The sequence below is a fragment of the Patagioenas fasciata genome, chromosome 2 (genome assembly GCF_037038585.1).
Source record: "Patagioenas fasciata isolate bPatFas1 chromosome 2, bPatFas1.hap1, whole genome shotgun sequence".
In the NCBI taxonomy this organism is placed as follows: Eukaryota; Metazoa; Chordata; class Aves; order Columbiformes; family Columbidae; genus Patagioenas; species Patagioenas fasciata.
The window spans coordinates 130,454,654-130,481,353 of NC_092521.1; the positions used below are offsets into that span (position 1 = coordinate 130,454,654).

At 36.1% G+C, this 26,700-nt stretch overlaps 1 protein-coding gene across 1 annotated transcript in view; it reads right to left on the bottom strand.

The window, feature by feature from the left end:
* KCNH8 (potassium voltage-gated channel subfamily H member 8) overlaps positions 1-26,700 on the bottom strand; it is a 190,592-nt gene that overhangs the window by 98,471 nt on the left and 65,421 nt on the right. Inside the window, exons 2-3 of the mRNA XM_065831438.2 lie at positions 23,809-24,042; positions 7,988-8,119 (exon numbers count right to left, since the gene is read on the bottom strand). Of these exons, the coding sequence (XP_065687510.1) occupies positions 7,988-8,119; positions 23,809-24,042 (366 nt within the window). The remainder of the gene's footprint in view (positions 1-7,987; positions 8,120-23,808; positions 24,043-26,700) is intronic.

Genomic DNA, 26,700 nt, shown 5'->3' on the forward strand with positions numbered 1-26,700 from the left:
GTGTAAAAATAGTTTACTTACCAGCTTATCACTACACACTTATAGAGAGTGGTCTCAGAAAAGGGAAAATTGGAATTTTCATTATGCCACCGATTTTGAAAGGTGTCTATTGATTTAAATGGATTGGTCACATGTACTTCTTAAAAAATAAAATTTAGTGTTGAATTTAGAGCTGGGTCATCACTTATTCTTTCAATTGTTTTTTGGTGTGACTTATTGCCTGGAACAGGTTGCTTTCCCACAGTGAATGTTAGCTCATACCAAAATTACAAGCTCATTTACCATTATAAACAAAAACCATAACTGTAATAATACAAAGAATACTGGAAATATTTTTAAAAGACTCTGGAGCTTAAAAAATTCCAATTATTTAAGTCGCTGAGAAAAATTTGATTGACTTAAGCAAATATTAATGTCTGACGTTCTGTGCAAGGATGCAGTATTTAATGACATTATCTCACTGAACCTAAAGGTTTTCTTCATTCCTTTACTTCCATTAATTTAGTCACATACTTTACTTGCTGATATTTTGTCCTCCAGAGTGTTTGAGGAAGGTTATTTACAATCTGAGTTGATCATAATTTCAGAATAATTCTTCTTCGCACAAATTACTTAAAAAAAATGCACAGCGGTTGATGGTAAAGTGTAACTTTACTCACTTAAATGAAAATAGTAATATATACACCTGAATAGTTTTTATTCTGTAATGAAAGCAAGTCCTCTGATAATGAAGACTCGTTTTCTTGATATATTTATCTACTATTCAGAACCAGATCTGTCACATATAAACATGCTTTGTAGTCATCGCAACTTGTCCAGAAGCAAAACAGAGGGGAAATAGCTTTAATACATAGTTTAAAGAGTCAACAGTTACATAAGTTCAAAAACATAAAATGTCTGTGTACATGTTTTGTGTGGTTATTAGAACAACCAGAGAGTATCTCTGATTATCTCTCAAAGAATGAGATTTTCAGACTATAAAAGTGACTGGTCATAAAGCAAAACTCTTTTACAATCTTAATTATACAAGGTAGAGTGGATGGTTGGCAGTTACAAGACTGTTGTTGCTACAGGTAGGCACAACTCACCTGTAATAGGTCTTATTTGCTGAGTTTTTATAGGAGCTCAGAGTTTCTCTGAGGAGCTACAGCAAAAATTGCCTTCAGTATAACTACAATTACAGGTATATTCTCAAATGGGCCAGTTCCCTTTATTTGTGTTTCTGAACACAAAGTACATGTGCAATATGTATTCTAGTCCTAGTCCTCATTGTCTCTTAACTAATAAAATGTAAGACATTAGATTGTGTCTAGGCCTGTGAAAGTCTTTAAAGACATTTCTTGCTTTTAAGATTTTTTTCCATAGAAATAAGATGTTTATGTACAAAGGTTTGCATACCCTCTACCTCCTCAAAAAGCACACCCTGTTCTCCTCAAAAAATCACCTACCATACACACAACTCTGAGGAGCTCTTCTAATTGGCAACACACATACTGAACATATTCCATGCTTCTTCCATACTTTTTGTTGTCAGTCTTGCATGGTTGAACTAGCAAACTCTGAAAGGAACATCTTAAGATACTTTCCAATAAGTCCACCATCAACCTAGTCCAAGAAACAGAAAAGCGCCAAACTGAAAAACAAACCAAAAAACTGTACACAAACAACTTCTCCCCCCCATTTGATAATTTGATTTCTAAGGAAAAGTGTTTACACTGTCATCCACTAACCAGGAAGAAGGGAGTTTCTCTTTACTGAAGGCACAAGAGACAGAAATCCTTCCTAATTTGATGGTCAGCCAGAAGCACAGTCAGACTAGACAGGAGGTAACTGAATCATTGTAGACTAAAGGCTTCCCCAGTTCATTCTTCCTTTGGGTAGTGGAAAAGTTGGGGTAAAACTGTGCTTCTATCCCACCTCCTCCATTGGCAGAACTCATGATACTCCATGTATCCTGAACAATTTTATCTGCATGGAATACATACATCTAGGTGACTATACATCCCCCTCTCTATTTCCTGCCTCCTGACAGGTGTACGGAGCTTTAAAATGAAAAGTTGTTCCCTGAATATTCACTGCTGTAGCTTGAGCAATCACAAAGTAGCTGAGACAGTAATTAAACAGAATAAATCAACGTGCACGTTACAGAATTTCTTAGAAGAAGAGCCCTTCCCTGCACCCACCAGACAATTTGTAAAATCTGGAATGCAAAATAGTTGGCACATGGTATTTCACTTCTGGCACACTGAAAAGAACAACCTCTCCCTCCAACAAATGATATTTAATCAAAATAAATATATTTTCTTCAAAATTCTTATAGAACTAAGGATTAGTAAGAAGCCAGGAAAAGCTAGCCAGTTAAACCATAACACTGCAGCTGAGTTAAATCTGTGGTGGGAAAGGGTGTAGTCCAACTTTTAATTCACATCAAATAGAAGGACAAAAGCACCTTTGCCAACAGGCAGGCCAATCTAGTGAGGAGGTCTTCAAACTAGGAACAATGTGGGAAGAGGATGACCGATAAACAAGTGATGAGGTGGTGAGGTAGACTGACAACTGACTGAACTCCTGGGCTCAGAAGGTTGTGATCCAAAGCAGGAAGTTGGAATATATTCATCAGTGATTTGGATGAGTGAATAGAGTGTACTATCACCAAGTTTGCTGATGACACCAAGCTGGGAAGAGTGGCTGACACACCAGAAGGCTGTGCTGCCATCCAACGAGACCTGGACAGGCTGGAGAGTTGGGCGGGAAAAAATTTAATGAAATACAACAAGGGAAAGTGTAGAGTCTTGCATCTGGGTAGGAACAACCCCAGGTCCCAGTATAAGTTGGGGAATGACCTATTAGAGAGCAGTGCAGGGGAAAGGGACCTGGGGGTCCTGGTGGACAGCAGAATGACCATGAGCCAGCACTGTGCCCTTGTGGCCAGGAAGGCCAATGGCATCCTGGGGTGTATTAGAAGGGGGGTCATTAGTAGGTCGAGACGTTCTCCTCCCCCTCTACTCTGCCCTGGTGAGACTGCACCTCGAATATTGTGTCCAGTTCTGGTTCCCTCAGTTCAAGAAGGACAGGGAACTGCTGGAGAGAGTCCAGTGCAGGGCCACGAAGATGGTTAAGGGAGTGAAGCATCTTCCTTATGAGGCAAGGCTGAGGGAGCTGGGTCTCTTTAGCTTGGAGGATATTGAGGGGTGACCTTATTAATATTTACAAATACATAAAGGGTGAGTGTCATGAGGATGGAACCAGGCTCTTCTCAGTGACAGCCAATGGTAGGACAAAGGGTAATGGGTTCAAACTGAAACACAAAAGATTCCACTTAAATATGAGAAGAAACTTCTTCTCAGTAAGGGTATCAGAACACTGGAACAGGCTGCCCAGGGGGGTTGTGGAGTCTCCTACTCTGGAGACATTCAAAACCCACCTGGACACATTGCTGTGTAACCTCATCAAAGTGTTCCTGCTCTGGCAGGGGGATTGGACTAGAAGATCTTTTGAGGTCCCTTCCAATCCTTAACATTCTGTGATAAAGTTGAGAAAAACTGTCTTAAAATAATTGTTTTCAAACAAGAAGCTAAAATTTTTCTCAAATTAAAAACAAACAAAAAACCCCTACTAACAATAAAGGTCGAAGGAAACTTTTTTGAATGAGTTGTATTCAGCAGGCGAATTTTAGCAGTGATTATAACAGTAGCACTCTACATGAATAAAATGCAAACTATTACTTATTTGCATAGATATTACAGATCAAAAATAGTTGCAGACCAATTTAATTTATTATTTTCCTACCTGGATTCTTGTAATCTTGCTAATTTCCAGCATGTGTCCAGTTGTATTATGGACATTTCATATACAGAAATGAAAAAATACTGACCCAGCCATACCATATTGGAGTCCAGATTTGTAGTTTGATATTTTTGGCTTAATCAGTTTTCCTCCAAAGGGACGATGGAACTCTTAACCAATTCACCAAAATGCATCTCTTCGTAGGTTAGGATAGTAAAACATGTTTTGCATAACACTGTTTAAGAAACAGTTTCTGAAGGAATCATTTTTTTTTTTTAAAAAAAAAAAACAACAACCAATCAACCAACAACACCACCTCCCCCACAAAAAACCCGAAACCTCTTCCTGTATATTGAAAAGACCATCAATTTGATTAAAGAGTCCAAATTTAGGAAGAATAGCTGTAGAGCTGCCTTTCACAACAGCAAATAATTACAGGTATTATTAAGCAGATGGAAAGAAGAGTGTATTTCTACAATAAACTTACAGGTAGGGGAACCATATTGTTGAAAGCAAATTAACACTATTAGAAAGCTGAGGCTCTAAGAACATTGCAATTAAAAAGGGTGTGGAAGTGAAGGAGAAGGATGGTAAATTAACTTGAAAAAAACAAATCAAACCAAAGAAGCCAGATGAGAATTACTGTCATAGCATTTCTCAAAGACTGTCAAACTTCTCATGTGTATTTTTTTCCTTTTTCCTATGAAAGTCTCAGAAAAAGTCTGCTCTTCCCATTGCCTCATAGGGCTAATTTCACTGGAAATTTTTATACAGAAGAGAAGCGGAAAAAGTTACGTTAAATTTGTGTTTAGAACGAGCCTTTCAAAAGAAAAGGTCACAGACGGTGTCTGACATTTGGGCTGAGTAAAGGGAAATCAGGCAAAAAAGTGGACTTTGCATGATGCATTGGCACAAAGGAGCAACGGAAGTTGTGTGAACAGATGAGATAAAATAGATAAGAATAGGTCTGCAGAAAATCAAAGAAGGTATGAGCTCCTGAGGTCTGTAAAAGTAAAAAGACAATCCACAAGGAGAGAGGCCATTAAACCAGGAAAAAAAGCTCAGGAAGGTGTCATCATACAAGTACAAGGAGAACAAGATTTTGCAGATGAATAAAACAGTATCAAAGGCAGGAAAGACATGAGGACAAACGAGTCTGGAGAAGACTTTTGGAGATACAACCAGTGAGAGTGTATTACTATAGACTGTTGTTGGAATGTCAAGTCCAGAGTAGACTTAGGAGAAAAGGAACATGAAGAAATTTTGTTAGATAATGTTTCTAAGGAAGCTAGAAATTAAAAGGAAGTGAAATGTGGCTATTTATGATGTATACAAATTATAAAATCCTGTTCTTGATAGAACAGTGGAGAAACAGACTGAAACGAAAACGTTAATATTACAGCCTTGCATGGGCAGAAAAGCTTCACACTGAGCATATTTACATCTATGTTCTCCTTTCCATACACAATCTAACTGCAAGTGACACACCAAAAAGGCAATAGTAAACAGTATAATGGCAATTACATTGCAGCAAGAGCTGGCTTTCAACTCCAGGTTTATAGGTTACCTGATTTTTGAAAAGACAAATTCAGTAACCTTTGAAAAAATAAAATTATCTTTTAATGAGTATTTACTGTAAAAATAAGATCTGATAATGTGTATCAATCACTTTGCAACACACGTTAACCATTGAGCATCAAAAAAGATCTTTAATACCTTTAATCAAAATGCAAACTCTTTTTCCTGTTAATACAAGGTGCATCCTACATGCCTGGCAGTAGCTGCAGCCTAAGCAAAGAAGAACCAAATACTTTTACATGTTAAACATTCTGAAATGTTAGATACTGAATCAACTGTATAGCTTGTACTGGGAATTCTTTTATGACAACCGTAAGATGATGTTCACCAGTGGAGGACTAGTGAATCACTCTGCACAGGAATAATTCAAATGTCACTTAAAGTGCTAATGTATCATTAAATGTCATACAGCTAAGAAGATTTACATAAGATTAATATGCTGGAATTGTTTGTAAATATTTTGAATAAATGGTTAAGTCCTGTTTCTTATCTCACTTTATTATATAAAACAGTGTATTTGGCAAAGCCCCGCACAAAGTGCTACTTTCTGTCACCATGATGCAAACAAATATCACCACAGTATAAAGTGATTGTCATGGTTTTAAAATTAGTATAAAGGGAAGGAACAACCAAGTTTTGGGATTGTGCTCTAGAGCACATAGCACAAGACAGCCACATGTTAATATTCATAAGCTTATAGCAACTGAATGGGTTAGTGTAAGGTAGCTATGCGTAAGTGTGTTTCTCTGTCAGTACACAGTAGGAGGAGTATTGGGTTTTAAATGTGCAACAGCAAACATGAGTTAAAATCTACTTAGATTTACAATTTGACATGAACCCTCACAAAAAGCTGAAGGTCCTTTTAATCCATTCTAAAATAAGTATACAGCTATAAAATGTTTATTAGATAACCAATAGTTGTCATTTTACAAGTAGTCAGTGATATATTGTACCTCTATTAAGTCATCCCTGGCATACTAAATGCAATTTCTCACTAAGTGTATCCTGAAAATGTGCATGTTTCGTAAGGTAAATCATTAGCCTTTAAAACACAGATGTTCTGACAATGTCTCTTCTACAAGGCCCCACATTTGATGTTTTAACAAAATACTTTCTTAAAACTTTAATACGTGAAATATTTTCTAGTACTTAAGCAGAAAATAGATAGATTTTTTAAATTTTATTTATTTATTTATTTTTATTTTGAGGTGAAGTGATTGGTTGAAACTAGATGTAAGGAAAAGTTGCAAAATGTGCTTGTGTATTACTTCGAAGTCTTTCTTCAATCTTCCAGCTCAGAAATTCTCAAATATGTTCAGTGCAAAAAGCGAAGGATGCAAAAAACCCTCTATTATTAAGGGCTTGAAAAGTAAGACAAAGGTGAAATTATTTGCCTAAATGTACAGAAAAGGCAGACATTATTAGCATAAATGTTGACCTAAGAACATTCGGTAGCACAGGGAAGTACTGAAGTGTAAAAGAATACTGAATTACCATTCTCTGTAACTGAAATATAACTGTTTTATTGAAAAGCTAATATTAAAATCAGAAAAAATTGAATACTAATTGCTCCTAATTGTTCCCCTACTTCAGAAACCCTAAGGAGAAAGTGAGTCTTAAGGCCATATCTATGTTGTTTCTGAGACATGGAGAGATAAATAGCAATCACAAGGTGAAAAATTTAAATACATCCCAGCATAGTACCAGATTGGAAAATTCAACAGTAATGAAATTTTACAAAATTCTTTCACCTTCTACAGATAAACTTTCGCTAGACAGTTCCTTTGACACTACGAAATTGCAACCTTAGTTCACTATACCTTCAAGAAATATAAACCTAGAATAAATTCACTGCCTTTGATACACAACATGGGACAATGCTGATGGCATAACTTCCATCCCTTCACATTGTCTTTGCTCTGTAACACTGTCTTACCAGTATTTAGCAAAACTTGACTACACTATAGAGTCCAAATAATTTTATAGCAACTGTGAACCATTAGCATAACACAATCTTGTTCCAAATTTACGAGAGAATCATTGCACTGTTTCCTTTCAAAAGCAAATAAGTGTAAGAACATATTTCTCACAGTATTGAATATACCTAAAGACATAATCAATCTTAATATTTCATATAATGTAACGAAAATTAGATAATACATGAATAGTCATGTTTCTCAATAGGTAAAATAATTTCTAAAAATGTATGTTCTACTTAGAGAAACACATTACAAAAATGCATTCACTCATCTTTCAGCTATGTTGAAATCAGATTGACAAAAGGAATGCTTGAAAAGGTCTAGCTTTTCCAAAATGTACCTGTGAAAATCCAGAAATAAACAAATTAAATCACAACACATTAAAACAAATTTAATTTTGAGGACAAAGTAAACTGTCCTTTAGATTCCATGTTTACACAATGTGGACCAATATGTAAATTTAAAAAAAAATTACAAATAAGAACTGCAATAAATTGTCCTTCGATGTCATTAATTTCTTATTTTGAAAGTTAGGCATTTTCTATATTGAAAAGTGTACATGAGAGGCACAGTTGATATAAGTATGACTCTCAAAAAAGTTATCAGTGTTGGTTCTTATCAATGTTGTTGTAATTCACACAAACCTTCCTTTTTGTCTTCTGCAGCAATCTTCACTTTTGTGTCTGTTATGTCTTTGAAAGAGGCCAGAAAGAGTACTACATCTCCTTTTTCATTCTTTATTGGAACAATATCCAGTAGGCACCAGAATGAAGACCCTGCAAGGATAAAGAATGAATTTAATTCAAACAGCTATCTTTCAGCAGGGGAAGGGGTGGGGGGGAGGAGGGGGGTCCTGAGGGGAGAAGTGGTGAACCACTCGAACTAATGCAATTCAGAAAAAAAATTCTTATTTAGGAGGTCAGTAGTCAGGGAATCACAGATGTTCAGTCCACGTACATCTCTTTGCATCACTGGTTGAAATTCAGTAATACTGCTCTCTCTAGAAGCAAGGCATTAATTTAAATGCAAAATTTATCTACAGGGATCATTAATAGAGTTTAATGAAGCTGCTTACTCTTCTGAAACCATGTTTCCTTTGAACTCTCAAGTGATGTTGCTTATTTTACTGGAATAGCTTTCACTTTGTTAACTTGACATCTGAAGTTTCTATGTTTACTACAGAATCATTCTACCTTAATCATCTGACTGGATACTCATTAAAATCTCTTGACAGACAACCTGGTAGTGAGAGCATCTTTCCACTAATTCAAAGATACTTAAACTAATCAGACATCAGACTTAGTATAGAAAAAGAATTAACTCACTGCATCTTACAGATGGTGAGATTTATAATGCCACACATCATCTATAAAATTAATACTAGCTATCTTCGTTATTGTCTATAATGTTCACCTTGATAAGACTTAAGTTAGACAACACTGAGTTTGACAATATTTTTAATTCATGTCAATCTTTTTCTGCCCACACCTGCTACATAATTTTACTGCTTAAAATAAATGATTATCATCACTGATTGTGTCACATGTCCTGTTTGCAAGGTATGTTGTTCAATTAGAGTTTGTCATTAATACAGACTACTCAGAAGATAAGGAATATCTAGGTGCTGATAATACACTGGAAGTATGACAGGGATCTCAGCAAACACCCAAGATCCCAATCCCATCCATTCTAGGATAATTCTGCCCATTACCAGTCTTTTGTGTTCAGTTTTGGGATATCAACATTAACTACCTCCACCCACCATCAGCCTATTTATATTACTTATAAGATACATAAGTACTACTACAGCATTACTTTTTAAGTTTTACATTTCTTTTTTGGACACGTCTTTACACTTCCATAATTGTGCTCCTTCCAAACATACTTTTTTTGGCATTCATACACAAGCCACAAGTCTATTTTCATTCATAAATGCAACAGGAATAGTTCTTTGGACCACAGCTGTCACAACTGACTGTTGCCAAGTGATCCACTGAGCTTTAGAGGGGTCCTTAGGAAGAGCAAGCAGATTAGTCACTTTCCACTCTATTCTCTTTCTTCTCAACTCTGCAATCTTGAAAATTAACTGGATGCACTGAGCTCACAGTTCAGCTTTCTAATTTAAATTTTCAACTGGAAGTTCTCTGACTGCCTGTTGAAGGTTGCAGGCAAGCATGGGATGACAAACAGCAGCTTTCCTTTTGAAGGACCACCACAGTTGAAGGTTCAAAAGTATGCCTCAAAGGGAGTTAATCTGGTCCTCTCCTTCATGGTCAAAGTGTCCAAGAGACAGACAGGTAGCTCTGATAACATTACTAGTTCAGTATTAAAATAGGGCTTGCACTTAAGGTATTTTAAGAAGGGAAAGGGAGAATTAGGAACACGAGGAAGGCTGGAGGAGAGAAAAGTCATAGGAAGAAGTAGACTGGCTTTATATTGGATTTAAATATTCACATTTTGAGGCTGAAGACAGAGAAAGCAAAGAAGCACTTTTAAAAGAAGGTAGAACTGATGTCAGAAGCAAAATGTTTCTGCTGTTCCTTTTCCCATTTTAATTTTCTGTCCTTAATTGATTTTTGTACAGATTTAACTCTTTTATCAAATCCTCTGGGAAAAACTGCTCAGTGCTATTATTGTCAAAATGTTAGAGAGCCACCACTCTATCAATCTGAAGTGATGCGTTAAAAGAGAATAAGTATTAAGCAATTTTACTTTTGGGCTTAAAAATGGAATCAGAGATCTCTACAGAAAATCATTATAACTCCTAAACTGGCCAAATGCTTCCTTGTAAAGTTACATTCTGCTCGGCAACATTCCAGCAGTAGTTTCTGTTGGACAAGAAATCACTCTCAGCTTCCTCATCAGCCATTTTCAAATAAACCTAACTCAGTTATGCTAAGCAGCACACCTGCTAATATTATCTGAAATGATAGATTTGCGGGTTTAAGGAAGACATTCTAACATGGTTCATCATTAGAAATACAGACAAATCCATTTATACCTTGATGTTTTAATGCATTTACTCTTTTATTTAATCGAAGCGTATTTGAATTCTTTGCAGGTGAACACTGGTCACTGAGATCATACCATGTCCTGTCATCATTTAATGTCATCTGTTTCTCTTCAATCACATTTTCTCATTATCTGTCCTCATTCTCCTCTTCTGTAAATATGCCTGAAAATATTTTAACTAAGCAATGCAAATAATGATTAAAAAAATGGCATGCACTACTACAGAAAACACATACCCAACACAGGCACGGCCCACTTCTCTTCTGAAGAGTTCCAGGCTAGTGCCCTGCAAGGCAGAGCTGTCAATCTTGGCATTACTTATACACTCAATCTTCAAAAACACTAAATAAAGCTGCTTTATTTGGTTTTTTATTTTGTTGTTGTTGTTGTGGGTTTTTTGTTTGTTGGGTGGTTTGTTTTGGTTTTTTTTTTGGTGTGTGTTTGTTTGTTTTGTTTGGTGTGGTTTTGTTTGTTGTGGTTTGTTTTGTTTTTTGTTTTTTTTTTCCTTGGTTGGTGGTGTTTGTTTTTTGCTTTTTTTTTTTATGGTTGTTGTTGGTTGTGGTTTTCATTTGGTTGGTTTGTGTTTTTTGTTTCTTTTTCTGTTTTTACTCTGTAAGAAGCAGATGAATATTAAGTACTCTTCAGGACTAGATAAGATGATCCAGTAGTTTAGGTCAGGACTAGGTCAATGTGTGCTTGCACTCTGTCAGGAACAGAAGTGTAGTATCTTTCACCGCTGAGGAGCGTTCTTGAAAAAATACGCTGATCCAATGCAATCAGTTACATAGCTATTACTGATAGTTGGCATCATATAATTCTGTAAGCCAAGGAACTTTTCACTCATCAAAAAAAGTAGTACCCTGTTTTGTTACAGTACTTTTGAGTGCACTCATCTATGAGACTGAAATTCCTCCCCTGCTTCCGATGGTGCATACAAAGGTTTTCTGTATTGTCAAGAGTTGTCTATCAAATACATTTCTTCTGGAGGTTATATATATGCATGTCCATATATATAGGCTCTCTCTATTGCTCCAAGCCACCGCTCTTGAAGAAACAGTCTAATCTTTCTCTTGCATTATGAACTGATGGTTCAAAATATATTTTAATATCCTCAAGGCTTATAGAAGAACATCACAGGAAAGGAGAAAAGAGACTAAATAAAGCATAATCTTATCACAAAGTAATTTAGTTATAGTCCACCTTTTTTATATACATAAAAAAGAGAGTGCTTTATCATCACTCTCTCAACTACTCTTTCTGTTTTTCCTCACTTGGACAGCTAAAAGCCTGTTCTCAGACTGATATCAAAACAAAGGTCAACAGACCAAAGAATTTGAAAGGGAGGTTTTATAGAAAACCTTGCCATCAGAATGCCAATAGCCTTCAGAGGGGAGCATTTCTTTCACCAGAAAATAAGACCTACTTAAACCGAGGAACAGATTCAGAGCATTAGGCCTATTGATCAACTATATGTACTCAGTGTATGGTAATATTTAATCTTTAGTTATGCCCACCCTAGACAATGACCAATGAAATACTCTTTGGTGGGTATTTAGGTATTGCAGAGGTATCATAATACAGAAATTGAATGGTATTATTGACAACCAGTTTATTTAATTCTTTAATACAATTATGAAATTCTGTATCCACGCACTCAAAATTTTAGTGGAGATTTTTCTGCAGTAACTATCTTCTTAGCCACACATATTACTATGATTTACTTAGAACCAGTGATAATGATGCAAAACTATCTACTTCTATTTCTACAGGTAACCTGGGAGTAGTTTTATCCAGCAATACAAGCTTAGGTCTTCATTTTTTAACAATGACTGAACCATCAAATTCCAGACCTTCTTGCCACACCACCCTCCAGACAGACGCTGAGTCAGCTTTTATTGCTCCTTCCATCACTCAAGGGCAGGAAATAACAAATGAACAAATTCCTGTGATTTATCTTTTCCTCTCTGTAGTGAGAAGAATCGGGATTAAGATGCAGAGCTCTTTCACAAAGCTCTGCATCTGCACATAACATATCAGACTAACCAAATGAAATCTTTGATAATCTAAGTACCTTAAGTTCAAGTACCCTAAGAAAAAATATAAAGTGTAAATGTTTTACATATTAGATATATAAGTCTTGTGGCACATTTTTTAATCCCTCTTCAAGTTATAGTTATCATGGTGTATATGCATAACAGGGCAGAATTAAGTTGTACAAGGTATCGTAAATTTGGCACAGTTCTCTACATTTCAGTATTTGACTTAATAGACTCAATATCCTTTTAAGCAGAAGCAAAAGAAAACTTAAAAAGATATATTAAAACACACCACTCTATTTCCAGGGATTTGTTATGTAAAAGACAAAAATATTTTCATATAGGTAACTGTAATAACTTGTCAATAAGGTTGATGATAAGTCTTTAACATTACAACGCAGTCTCTTTTACAGATTTACTAATTCCTAGCAAAATAAACGTGCTGCTGGATACACGACAGAGAAGTTATCCACTTATCCACTGCAAAAAGTGTGAACTCCAAGACTGACAGATCAGGCTGCCAAACATTTTGCCTGGGGAAACTAAACCGACTCTTTCATTAGCTCATTCAAAGATTTCTGGCATCATTGATAACATTTAGTTTTGAATATTCTGTGGTTTCGACAGGATGTCAACTTTTTGTTGAGGTGAACAAAGCACAAAAAAGAAAACAATGCTTTCAAATTGCAACTGAACTAAACAGAAAAGGGATGGAGCTGGAAGAAAAAGTATAGCTATAACTAGAGTAGTTTCTCTCTCATAAATATCACATCTTTGACAATGATCAATTAACACAGCTAATGTAAGGTTTTCCTGCTTTAAGAAAATAAGTCCCTCATTCTTCTCCATTATCTCTGCAGAAATCACATGTATGTATTAACAAAATCTGTCCATTTTTTCCTTGAATTCTGCTGCTGTGGATGAGAGCCTGTGTGCTGTATCCAGGCGAGTGTCTTTGGTCTGATGATGTTGCAAGAGAACTAACATGATCACACATAGGCTATCAGATAATTGACATACATCATCACTGACGGTTGTGCTAACACTTTCACAAGAGTCATAAAGAATACTCTAGAACTTGTTGACCCAGATTCTGTGTGGTCAACATGTCATACTTGTATTCTGCAAGTAACTCTGCCTACAAGTTTTAACAGTCAATTCCAAAATGTCTTAAGCCAGAATAGAATGGTATCCTAAGAATTTGGTAGAAGAAAGTTACGGTCCTGGGGAGCTGATTTAGAAACTTCCATTAAAAATATCCCTGGATCCCTCTGCATATTCTATGGAGTACCATGTGAAATTATTCCAATCTATCACATATTATCAGAGAATATGCAAATACCCCTTACATGTGTTTCCACGCTCTTTTTTGTGCCCCTGTGCTCTGCTCTCTCTACTGCCAGGTACGTCATTCTGCCCAGTGTATCTGACTTGTTCTGCCACTACTGCTGTGATGGAAAGAGGGAAAGGAGACACTTTTCTGCACAACAATCTCCTATCCTTGCCTGTCCTTCAAGCTACTGGTGTTAAGCAGACAGGGGCTTAACTTACCACCTCAAATTCTCCATTTATTGCTATGTGGACACAGACTGCCTCTGTTATGGCAGATCTTAGTTCAAGTGCATGACTTTTCCATCCTTAGTGTTCTTTACTTTTTTTTTTTATTTATTTTATGCAACTTCTAGTACAGCCCACAGTGCACATTTTAAGCAAACTGATTCATGGACTTCTGCACATCTACATCTGAGCTTAGTTTACTGAGCTTTGCTGTCTCTCCTTTAAATAACTCCATTATTTTTCGTATTTAATGAAACATCATTTCAAAATCCTCTAGTTACACTTGAGTTTTCATTGAACAAAAACAGATTAGCTAAACAATTCCTTTTAAAGTCGTACAACATTCATTATCCTTACGTGTACTACTTACTTTTTGTCTGCTCTAATTTCCTTTTCCAATCTTCATTCAGATTAGAAAATAAAACTGCACTTTAGGAAATAAGTACTTCCCTGATGTAATACATTTGCCAGGTTACATTTCTAACAATTAGCAAAATACACAGGATTATCCAAAAAACTCAGTGAAGTCAATTAAATGCATTCTGTTTAAATGTAAAAGGCTTCAGAGCAGATTCATGAATATTATCAATCTGCAACTTAACTTTCCCTCCACCCCGAAGATCATTACTCTGTTATGGTCATAATATTACAAAACTTTGAGCATTTGCCAGCTAACTCGGGTGAAAGTCCTATTTGAGGCAATCTATTTATATAATTAAATATCCAACATCTACAGTTAAAGTGAGAAAAACAAAACAAACACCAAACAAAAACCACAAAAATACCCACAAACAACAACAAACGACAACAAACAACCAACCAAAAATACTCTTTGTATGAAGAGTTTCAGAACCAGTCAAACTCAATCCTACCTGAGCAGTATAATCTTTACTTTCTTCCATTGAACTCTGTTTTTTTCTTTACTTTGAGGTGAACAATCCCAAAATGAGAAAAGTTTGCTTTCCCTCGATTACTGTATTTTTGAAATCTAATGTTAGAACTGTGTTTACAGCCTATGGTACTTATTCGTTTTGGATTTTAAGAGCTTCTAATCCAACATACAGATGTCATCACAGTAGTAAAGTCTACTGAGGGGGTGTACTTTTGTGCCTTGGAAATAAAGCAAGAATTTTTTTTTAAGCCAGTATGATCTCTTATATACATGTATATATGTATGAGTGCATATATATTTACATATATATATATATCTGAAGAAACGTATATTTATACACAGTGTAAAAAATTTCAGTTTCTGCCTATAAGACACCTAATCTTTTCAAAATTGCATCTGATATTTTGACACCTGGGTGAGGTGTACCTCACATTCATCTGAACACAACCATGTTCTCAAATGACATTACTGTGCTTTTAAGCTCATTATTTTATTCTCTTAAAAAGAACCTTCAAAGATGACAAAAATTTTCCTGTAAGTGAAAGCATAGCAATACCAAAACATATCACTACCACTTATAATTTTCCAATTTTCAGTTCACATAACAAGTGATAACAATATAAACAAAAATATTTTAATGCAAGATATTTTTGTGACCCTGATGTCTCTGGCAGTGGCAACCCCTGGAAACAGAAGGTCTGAAGTCTGCAGAATAGGAGGATTCCCAGTGCTGGGAGAGGTGCTGGTCACAGCCTCATGCTTATTCATGTAGTTTTCAATAGACATTACATGGAGAGAGAGGAGATTCTGCTGGTTAGTTGTCCGTTTATATTGCAAAGCGTAACTTCAGAAACTGATCATTTATTTTCCATTGCTTTTCCCATAACGTTAGGTTGGAGGAGTTTTTTGCTTAATAAGAATATCAGTGCCTCTATAGTTCATGTATATTATTTTAATTTCACCATTAATATTCACCAGCAAGTTTGACGATTTTCTGTTGAGCCTGTGACTCAAGAACTTTAACTTGCATTTTACATGTTGCCCACTGGCACCTTTCTGGAAGGAAGAAGCTACAGGTGGGACCTGAGAAGGGATCAAGTTGTGGATCTGGATTGATACCTCCATCCTGTCAGGCTTATGTTTTTTGTACAGAAGCGTTTTGAAACACACGCTAAGGAATTGCATAATGCCGTAGAGAGGATTAATCTTCCCAGTTCACCACTTGAATCCATGTGAGCACATGTTCTAAACAGACCCTGATCCTGCTGGCTGAAAAGAACTACAGTAACCCCATCAGCTGGTCGTGGTAGGTTTTAACCTTTTAATTACTTAACTGCTCTACAAAGTCAGTCGGCTTTTGCAATTCCTTTAGCTGAATCAGTGAGAGGGTTTAAGAGATAGTGCTAACATGAAGTGCCTGCTACTCTTCCAAAAAAAGTGGAGCTAATGCAAGAAGTCATTGCACTTGTCAGTACAGGAGTTCGCAATTAGTCTGCACCATGATCCAGAACAGGGATTTGTGGATCATGAACAAAGTACGGAAATGTCAGCAGAAGAGAGGCAAGTAGTCATCAGGAGAACTTGTAATTTGATCTTTCTTTAACCAAAGAAGAGTCTAACTCATGGTGAAGCATGGTGACACAAGTCACCTTGGAGCTAACACCTGATTTAAAGCTCATAAAAGCCTATCAGCAGCCTCAGAGTGACCATAAAATTGGGAGAAAATTTGAAGAGAACAGTGACTGATTCGATGTAGTACAAACATTCCACTACAAAATAAATTTCTACATATCTTCCTAAAAATGGATGTATAAAACGTAGAGTAATAAAATATATCTTAAAAAAAAATTAAAAGTGTATATAGGATTATAAACAGCCATTCATATTAACTGCAGCTGGAAACCCAGTGTGCCTGTGTTGGAAACACTTATCTCTACACATCTGTAAGCAATGAAGAGCCCATCACTTTGTGACAATGGAGTAAGCAGCAGGAAACTCTCATACGGATTTATTTACTTATCAGTGTGCTTCTAGGAGAACAAATCTTTTTTTCAGTGAATTACACTTTTAATAAATTGTGTTGCTATTGAAAGCCATTAGCCAATGTCACCATGAGTGTCACCAAAACAAAGTCTCAGCACTGTCGGTTAGTAAGCAGTAGTCTGGTTGAAGCCTCATCATATTACAGCAAAAGATCTCAGATGTTTTAGATCACATTGCATAGAAAGAATTTTACTGCCTTTTTTTTTTTTCTTCTAACTGAAGTTCACCCCCTTGTTTTTTGTCCTCACAGGCTTTCAATGACTGCTTCTCCTGAAGCTCTTCAGAGCCATCTGCCCCATCTTTCTCTTCTGCTGCAGAAGCTGGAACTGTCTCGAAAACACCTGTACACTTCAAGGCTACACATTACCTTTCATCAGAGGCTATGAGTCAATCAAGCAAAGTGTTTTGACAGAAAAGGAGGTCAAAATTCCTTTTTCTGTTGTGAAACAGAGGAAAATAATGACATGCCTTCTGTCTACATCCACAACTATATTGCTTTTTAAGAGAAAGGTTTTTCAAAGTTCAGTGAAAATTCCTAATGCCTACTGAGCTATATGGAAGGGGAGGGGAAAAAAAGAAAAATAAAAAAGAAAAAAAAAAAAGAAAAAAGGAAAGGAAAAAAGAAAAAAAAAATGATGCTTTTATAAAGATACAAATTATTGTTTACGGCTCATGTTACTGCAATTAGATATTACCATCAGGTTAATTTTTCAGTATTGCTTGTTCTTTTTATTCCCCTCCTCCTGTATTTTGTAGTATAATTTAGATAATGTGAGCAAACCAACCACAAAAGCTTTTTAGCTTTCTTATTTTTAAAGCCACGTTTTTAAGGCAAAGCAGCAGTGGAACAATAGTGAGGTCATGTTGCTATGAACTATCCTGCCAAGCAACTTGTCATGAGACTTCGTCTATGGTAGTAATTAGGCATCACTAGAAAAATCGATGCTTCTGTACAAAATCTTTTTTCTATTTTTTTCCAATTACAAAATTCTAATAAATGCCTCTTCTCTAACTTCTGGGCTTAACATTTCCCAAACACATGGTGGATTTCAGAAGATTTGTTGAAACAGGGGGTCAGTTCATATTGAAAAGGTACCATACAACTCCTGTGTCTCAAAATGCTACAGGATATTTTCAGAAAACAAGTAAAAGTAGGTTTCTAAACTTCTTGATGGAAAAAAGGGATATAATTTCTGCAGTGAGCAAAATACTTTTTGTAGAGTAGGAAAGCTTTAAGAAAGCTAAATTTTGTTTCATTTTAAAGGAAGTTGATTTTCTTTAAATTTCTTTATAATTATATACTCATATGACTCTTAATACACCCAAGCAACCAAACAAAAATTCCCCAAACAAAACAACAAACAACAACCACCACTCAATAAACCCCCCAAAAACAAACAACAAAAACCCCTACAAACCAAACCAAACCAAACCAAACCAAACCAAACCAAACCAAACCAAACCAAACCAAACCAAACCAAACCAAACCCAACCCAACCCAACCCAACCCAACCCAACCCAACCCACACCTGCATCCTGCCTGTCTTTACCAAATCTTCTTGGACCAAGAACTACAAGGCACATGCCTAAGACATACCTCAGAAAGAGTTTAAATCAGTTTACATGTAGAAGATGACAAGGCACCCCTTGAGTCCCCATGGTCTATCACATACAAAACAAGCTCTGCTTGGAGCCAAGTCTTAAGGTAACTTGTAATGGTGGTCCCAGCAACACCCACTCACTCCAGTCCTCTTACACCAGGGATTTTTCGTTGCCCACAGAAGCCTGCACAAACATGCCTTTTGCTGTGGTGCGCAGATATAATGAATACCAAGTGGAAGCTTCTCAAATGTCCATAAATCAGAAGTGGCTATCACTGATTACATAGCATTTCACACAATTTACACATACACAGAAAGAGGCCAATTTCCTTATGATGAAGGAAGGTTGTAGGACTACCACAGGTCTTAAGAAGGTGTGTGTAAGAACAGATCTCTTTAAATAGTACAAAATCAGTTTTGAGACATAGAAAATGAGTCTGATGGGATCATAAGGGAACCAGCGTATGACCTTGGAGAGCTTAGACTTGACTAAGTAAATTATTATAGGGTTTATTGTAGTATCCTCTTAGGCTGCAACAGAAATGGAAAAAGTCCACAGTGCTGCTTGTTTGTAGTTCAGTCTGGGGGACTGTGAATACCTTATTTAACTACATGTACTTGCTGTTGATAGATTTCTGCAGTGGTCTGGCAGGGAGAAAAAGCAGGGTTAGTGTAAACATAGTTCCTCAGCATAGTGTCCATCTGCTTTTAGATGACTCAAAGAAAGAGATCCAGTGAGTGAGTTATTTTCTCATAACTCACTTGAATTCAAAAAGGGTAGTTTGCATTCAGTTATCATAATTGACAACTTAATTTGTTGCAGATGTTTTGAAGAAAGCTAGAATTAATAAAAGAAAAAATAATTTAAAAAATCAGCTCCTAAGCTATATAATTTTAAAACTTCCTGAAGAAGTCAACAATCATAAAAATCCTTGTCTTTTAATAGTTTCCTTTTCTGTTTGTCTTCAATAACCCAATACAGCTCTGATGAATAAAAAGTTAGAAACTGAATGAGGAATCAAACCGAAAACTGAAATATGATGAAAAGTGTATTTTGAGTGGGATTTTTAAAAGACGTTTCTTTCTGAACTTGTTGTTGTTGGTGTCACAGTTCTAATACTACTCTGTGTTAACATGGCAGAAAATATCCTGAATGAGAAGGTGCAGCCAGTTTATCCTATGTCAAAGATTTGGTAAAATGCCAAAAGGAAAACACACATAGAGAAAAGTTCCTAATCATTCTAATTCTAGTCATTCCAGGAGGATTGTTTTCTAGTTTGTTCAGAGTACAACTGTTGAAGATTCCCCTTCTGCTAAGATCCAAACCCAAATGACAAAGAAAATGAAATCCTGCATTTCACCCCACAGACAGGTAATCCATTTTACTCATCTCCCTACCCAACTCCTTGCACACCACTCTTACACACGGCAGTGTCAACTCAGAGCAGTTTGGAACTTCCATGAAATTGTATGTGGGTTGCTGGAGTTGCTTTAGTTATAATAATAATTCCTTTAACTAACAGTTACTGAGTATAAGTGCTATGTGAACTCTTAAATGATGGATAAGTAACTGTGAAAGGCCCCTTATTCAAGCTTACTAAATTCAGATCAAAACTAGTATGAGTTTTAAGTCCCAAGCTTGAATCACTACTTGTTTAGAATGAACAGTCTAATTTCATGATAAAAAACAATATCAGTTTTAAACTGAGTTTAAATAAAATACAAAATACTGAAAAATGTGGCAATTAAAAAAATCAACCCATATTCAATTTCGGAAGCTTGAATTTCTATCTCAGAAGAGGAGACAAGCGTGGGGGTGGCAGGGGGCAGGGAGGAGGAATATGATTTACAGGTTTCTAGGTTCTACATTTTACATCAAATCCAGAAGAAGAAACCAAGAATAAGTTATTGTCTTCATACATCTATTTCCCTCATAGTCATTTCTCATCATAAAGTTGTACTCATTATTAAGCTTTTAAGAAGTATGTTAAGGACATTTCAGTCTATTCTCTGATCTCAGAATTATCCCTGAAGCTGAACTTCTATACCTGAAGTTATCTCTGAAATTGTTCATTTGGTCTTGTAGCTAGGACTACAGAGCAAGGCTGTACCTCTAAATATTGGACTAAAACCAGATATCTAGTTTCACTTTGACACCCCAAAGTCCTAACAAGACACAAATGTAACCCTATGACAAGTAGATATTGCTAGTTACTTGTCTTTCATTAACCTGTGTTCTTGGCATTACAATGTTCTTGGCACTACAATGGGCAGTAGCCCAATTGACAATTATTTTCAACATCAGGTAAGCCTGGAGATATCTATGCAGTCAGCCTCACTTCTATTCCTGGCAAAATTATGGAGAAGATTTTTCTGGGAGGTATTGAAAAACATCTGAATGACAACGCAGTCATTGGTCACAGGCAGTGTGTTTTCATGGGAGGCAAGTCTTGCTTGTTCTATGACAAGGTTACCCACCTAGCTGACCAAGGGAAGCCTGTCAATGTGATCTTTTTGGTTTTCAGGAAAGCCTTTGGTGCTGTCACTCACAGTATTCTCCTTGACAAGATGTCCAACACACAGCTGGGTAAGCACACAATGCAGTGGGTAAGCAATTGGCTGATGGGCCGGGCTCAGATGGTTCTAGTAAACGGGGTTATGTTGGGCTGGCAACCAGTCACTAGTGGGGTTCTGCAGGGATCCATCTTAGGGCCAGCACTCTTCGATGTCTTTAATAAATAACTAAGACTCAGGACTTCAGGAATTACTAAGTTTGCCGATAACACAAAACTGTGAGGAGCTACCAACACTCTTGAGGACAGAAAGGCCCTGCAGAGGGATATGGACAAACTGGAGAACTGGACAATCACCAACTACATGAAGTTCAACAATGGCAAGTTGATGGCAAGATGAACACGGGCCAACAGTGTGCCCTGACAGCCAAGAGGGCCAACTGTGTCTTGGGGTGCATCAAGCACAGCATTGCCAGCCAGGTGAGGGAGGTCATTGTCCCACTCTGCTCTGCACTGGTGTGACCTCACCTGGAGCACTGTGTGCAGTTTTCGGGGTCACGGGATAAAAAAAAAGATATTAAGCTGCTAGAGAGTGTCCAAAAGATGACTATGAAGTTGGTGAAGGGTTTTGAGGGGAAGCTGTATGAGGAGTGGCTAAAGTCGTTTAGTTTGTTCAGCCTGGAGAAGAGGAGGCTAAGGGGAGATCTCATTGCAGTCTACAGCTTCCTCACAACAGGATGAGAAAGGGTAAGTGTTGATCTCTTCTCTTTGGTGACCAATGACAGAACCCCAGGGAATGGCAGGAAGATGTGTCAGGGGAGGCTTATGTTGGACATTAGGAAAAGGTTCTTCACCCAGAGGGTGGTGGAGTACTGGAACAGGCTCCCCAGGGAGGTGTCACGGCCCCAAGCCTGACAGTGTTTAAGAAGAGACTGGACAACGCCCTCAGACACATGGTGTGAACAGTGGGGTTGTCATATGTAGGGAAGGGAGTTGGACTCTATGATCCTTGTGGGTCCCAGCTCAGGACATTCTATGATTCGGGGCCATTATTCCCAAAGTTCTTGTGTCTTAAAATATTTTAAAAACATGTTTCTGCAACAAGGCCTCTTTTTTTTTTTTTTTTCCCCCTGCCAATGTTGACTAAGCTTAACTGCTTTAGAAGCTCAATTTCTCTTCTGAAAAAACCCCAAAACACAGCAGATCCGAAACATTTAGCTAAAATGAATGATTTATAAAATTTGATGCCCACACTTTGTAGCTCTGCTGAAAAAGACAAGGCTAGTTTTTAAGATAATTTTTTTTCTTTCTTTTATTCAAGAACAGTCTCATGTTATTTTAATACCTATTCATTTCTGTTTCCCAATAGTACAGGAATACATGAAAATGAAAAATATAATAGGTAGTCTGGGAAATTTACTCATATTCAGAAAATGTCTTGAAACGGCTTCCAGTCAAATTGTACACAGGGATGCAAGTAAGAGGTTATGGTGGGAATTCTTTCATCCTAAACAATTTCTCTATATCTATTTATCTGTGGTTCAGCTAAATCGTTGATAAGCAAACTGACCTGAAATTTTTCTTTCTGCCTGTATTAATCATACCTGTTATACATTTGAGGCACCTCTTTGAAGTGAAAAGGAATCACAATTTATCATTCAGGATCAAGCAGTGAAAAGAGTATGTTTGCTTTACATCTTTCATTTAGATTAATTGAAATCTCCTCTCACTGTGCCCACTCATCACTATACAATACTGGAGAAAAAGAGTTCTTATTTTTCTGGATTAAGGTTATTTTTCCATTCATACAGACATGATTTACAGATTTGAAACTACTTTATTCAAACAACCTTCCTGAAACATGAGTTCAAGGTACTATAGGAATCTCTTCTAACTGCTAAAAAATAACAACAACCACACCTAGAAAGATAAGAGAAGGAAGATTTTAGCTGCATCTTCAGAATAACTTCAAAATTTCATACTGTGAAAAACAGCAGTCATCAACACAAGCCAGCTAAGCAACCTTTCCCTCTTATGTCCAAGTGAGGGAAAGTAAAGCTGCCTTCTCTTAACACTCTAAATCATTGACTATCTTGTCAGTATGTCCCTTTTACTCTCAAAAAATAACTTTTAAAAATATTTAATTCAACAGGAATAATACTCAAGGGGAAAATGTTTCATTAGCAGAAACATAAGTAGGATCTATGAGGAAAGCACATAACCTAAACATATGCTTAGAAATTCTAACCTGATATAAATGAAAGAAGCTGATGAGTATGTATTGTAGGCTACTTTCTTCCATTGCTCACTCATCTTGACTATGAAATTATAAATGCCTGATCATAGGAGTGAAAGCTTTGGCAGTGCAATGTAAAATTTACTGAAGTCATAATTAAGTATAAATTTTATAATAGTTATAGTTTCCGAAAATCATTATTATTGTATTCAACCACTGTCTTCCTTATGGTGATTATTAATATCAATGTTTGAATTACAGTTTCAGCAATCAGGGGTAACAATTTCAGTATAAGAAAAATTAGAAAACAGTGTCAGTGCAGATAGCACAGTATCTCACAATACAGCTTAAGACCCTCAGTTCCTTCTATGCAGCTTTGTAACTTGTATAGTTATATAAAATCAGTAACACTAATATAAAGGTAGTCACAATGTGTACCCAGCTGTCTTTATTAAAATCTATTACTCTAGGTCTGACTATAGGCATATAAAAACATTACACAGAAATGCATACTGTATATTATATGCATTAGTATTTATTCTTTGGGGTGAACAAAACAGGAAAAAACAACTTACCATTCTTCTTATAGAACATGATTTCTCCCTTGAATTCTACCTTTTCCTCCAATGATTTCTCGATTTGAAGAATCATCTGCTCATTTGTTTCACCACCAAGTAAAAATTTACAGCTGCAGCTCTTCTGCATGACTTCAGTTCGTGCAAATCCAGCAAGCTCACAGAAGCCATCTGAGCAGTAAACAATAGGGAATCCTTTAGCCACCTGAGCATTTGCAAGGATGAAGTTACTATCTGTAGAAGAACACAAAAGGAAAACTTGAATTACAGTCTGAATTCTATATCATTCAACATAATACTTCCTTTAGCTTCATAGGAAGGCACAACTGGGTGTACATTTAAAAAATGAAGTCCGAATTGCCTGCAAACAAGAATGCAACTTCTGTTTTTAGATCATTAATCTGAAATGAAACCAAGTCTAAGTGTCCACAGAACACTTTCATATGATGGGTCCTCATGGCTACATACAGCTTGCCTCATTGCATACCAAAGAATTATTTACCAAAAATGCCCCTGAGATGGCTGTTAGCACAATAAAACAACCAATTGAGCAAAGACTGCTGATGAACGCGAAAGTCTTGGAGAAATTTCAAAGATGCTATATTATTCTGCCACTCAGACTCCTCTGCAGTCTCAACAGACACAACCGTGTCATAAGAAAAGTCAACCTCTGTATGCTCTTAATAAGCTGAAGCTGATATTTGTCAACAATCAAATGCATTTATTTTACATAATTTTGCAAGTGAATCCTTAAAAGTAGAATTGAGGGACACTCTGGGGCTACATGGAACATAGAATTATTTGTCTTTTGTTTTATTGCTTTTTTGTTTGGTTGGTTGTTTTTTTGTGTGTGTTTGTTTGTTTGTTTGTTTTTTGTTGTGTTGTTTTGGTGGTTTTTTTCAGCGTACAGGAAAAAAAAGTTCATTCAAAAGGACTCTCAGCTGCCTTCCAGAGCCCCACTGTATTTCGGTATGAAACAAGGACAAGAAAGATTTACCATCATGTTTTAACTTAATGCGCTTTATATTTTTTCAGTGTATTTAAGATGCAACTAGCATGTATGATAAAGTCAAGAACAGTGTATTGAGATGGACATCAATCAACAAAAAATGATCTTCTAATTTGAATTCAAATCTTTGGAAAATCTTGCCACCTAATAGCTCTTTTCTATCCCTTGCTAAAATGTCTTTGTAACTTTTGTACCTTAAACTCTCACCTTCAGCTTACATCAACAGGTCTAGCACTTTACAGTCTTTTTAACTTGGCATGAAGACTCCTTCCAGTTAATTTATGAAGTTCTCATACCATTTTTCTTGCCTGTGTTTCCTTACCTTGAAGTGAAAAAATAAACAAACAAAAAGGTTGATGGGAAGAATCTGTCTACATTTCACGTTGAGGGAAGAGAAATATTTTTTGCCAGTTGCTTATTAAGGATTGTTTACCTTACAGCTTGCTAGAGGGAGCTTAGGAGCAGTCTAGTCCCAAGACTAGACCTCTCATTTTTCAGAATTATGTGCATGTGGATGCATGTGTGTGTATTAAAGGAAAAATAGTATTAACTAACCCAGAATCCCTTGACAAATATTAATAAATTTAAAGAAAAAAAAATGAACTTTTTAAGTTGAAAACTCAGGTTGATACGCCTAATCCTCATATAATGATATATTATTAATGAATGCGAAAGGGATGTACAGAATTAATAAACTAAAATTGAAAAAAAAGAAAAGGTTTGGTTTAACCTTAACTGTGACACAAGTTCTACAACTATGAAATTCCAACAATTTCAGCTATATTACTCTTTATTTATCCCACTATGGTTGATATTGTTAAGATCTCATTATTTTAAAGACAACCCTGAGGTTTTTAAATGATCAATTTGCTCTTAAGACTTTGCTTCAGTTACTCACCTTTTGCTTCAGTCTCATTAAAGTCTTTCAATAAATGATTGCTATATTAAAACAGACTTTTCTCCTTTACCAAATAATGCGATTTAAAAAAGTATTTTGGTTCAGTGCAGTGCTTGACTTAGCCTGTCATTTTTATTTGCCTAACTAGGGAATAAGTATCATTACCATTCATGCACTGACATACTGCTCCCCCTGTCAACACAAAACTAAATCCCAACACTGTCAAAAGAATTAAAATCATATGCTTGCAGTGCAGTTTAATGATGGTGTTATAGTGTAAGACCTGCAGATCATACATTCCAAATGCATCTGTGGCTATCAAATTAATTTACTCCAGGGTTTCTTATTGTTTAAGATACAATTATGTGATGTAAAGACTTTTTTTTTTTTTAATTCTAATGTGAATTGCATAAGGCAGAATATAAAACACTTAAAGGACAGAAAGGGCAGGGAGGATGTTGTCAGAGTGCAGGAGTGTTTGAATATCATTATGAACAGGAATACACCAGAGTTTACCAAGTATATCATGATTTTATGGAAAATTGAAGATGGTCAAACTCTGCTGTCATTTGCATCAAAATAAGCTTCAGGAAAATAGAACCAGAATTATATTTTCTGTTTTTCTGGAGCTTGAAGTTTAAATCAAATGATGAAAGATACGTCTGCAATCTCAAATTAGTAGACTAAAAGACATATTTATATAATTTATTGAAAAAATTGCTTTTAATGTTTAAGGATCAAGCAACAAAATTTTGCCCAACAATCATTTGTTTCATTGAATTCTTCAGTAATACTGACGAGTGATAAATAACAATTCCCTATTATACAAAGCAAATAAAAAAAAATTAAATATTCTAGTTAAAAGTTTATTTTGAAGTTTATTTACTTCTATAATTTATTTTCATAGCTTGGAGTCTTTAACATCGCTTGTTATTCCTAGTACACATAATGCACCACAAAAATATTTCAAAGAACAGGAACCAAA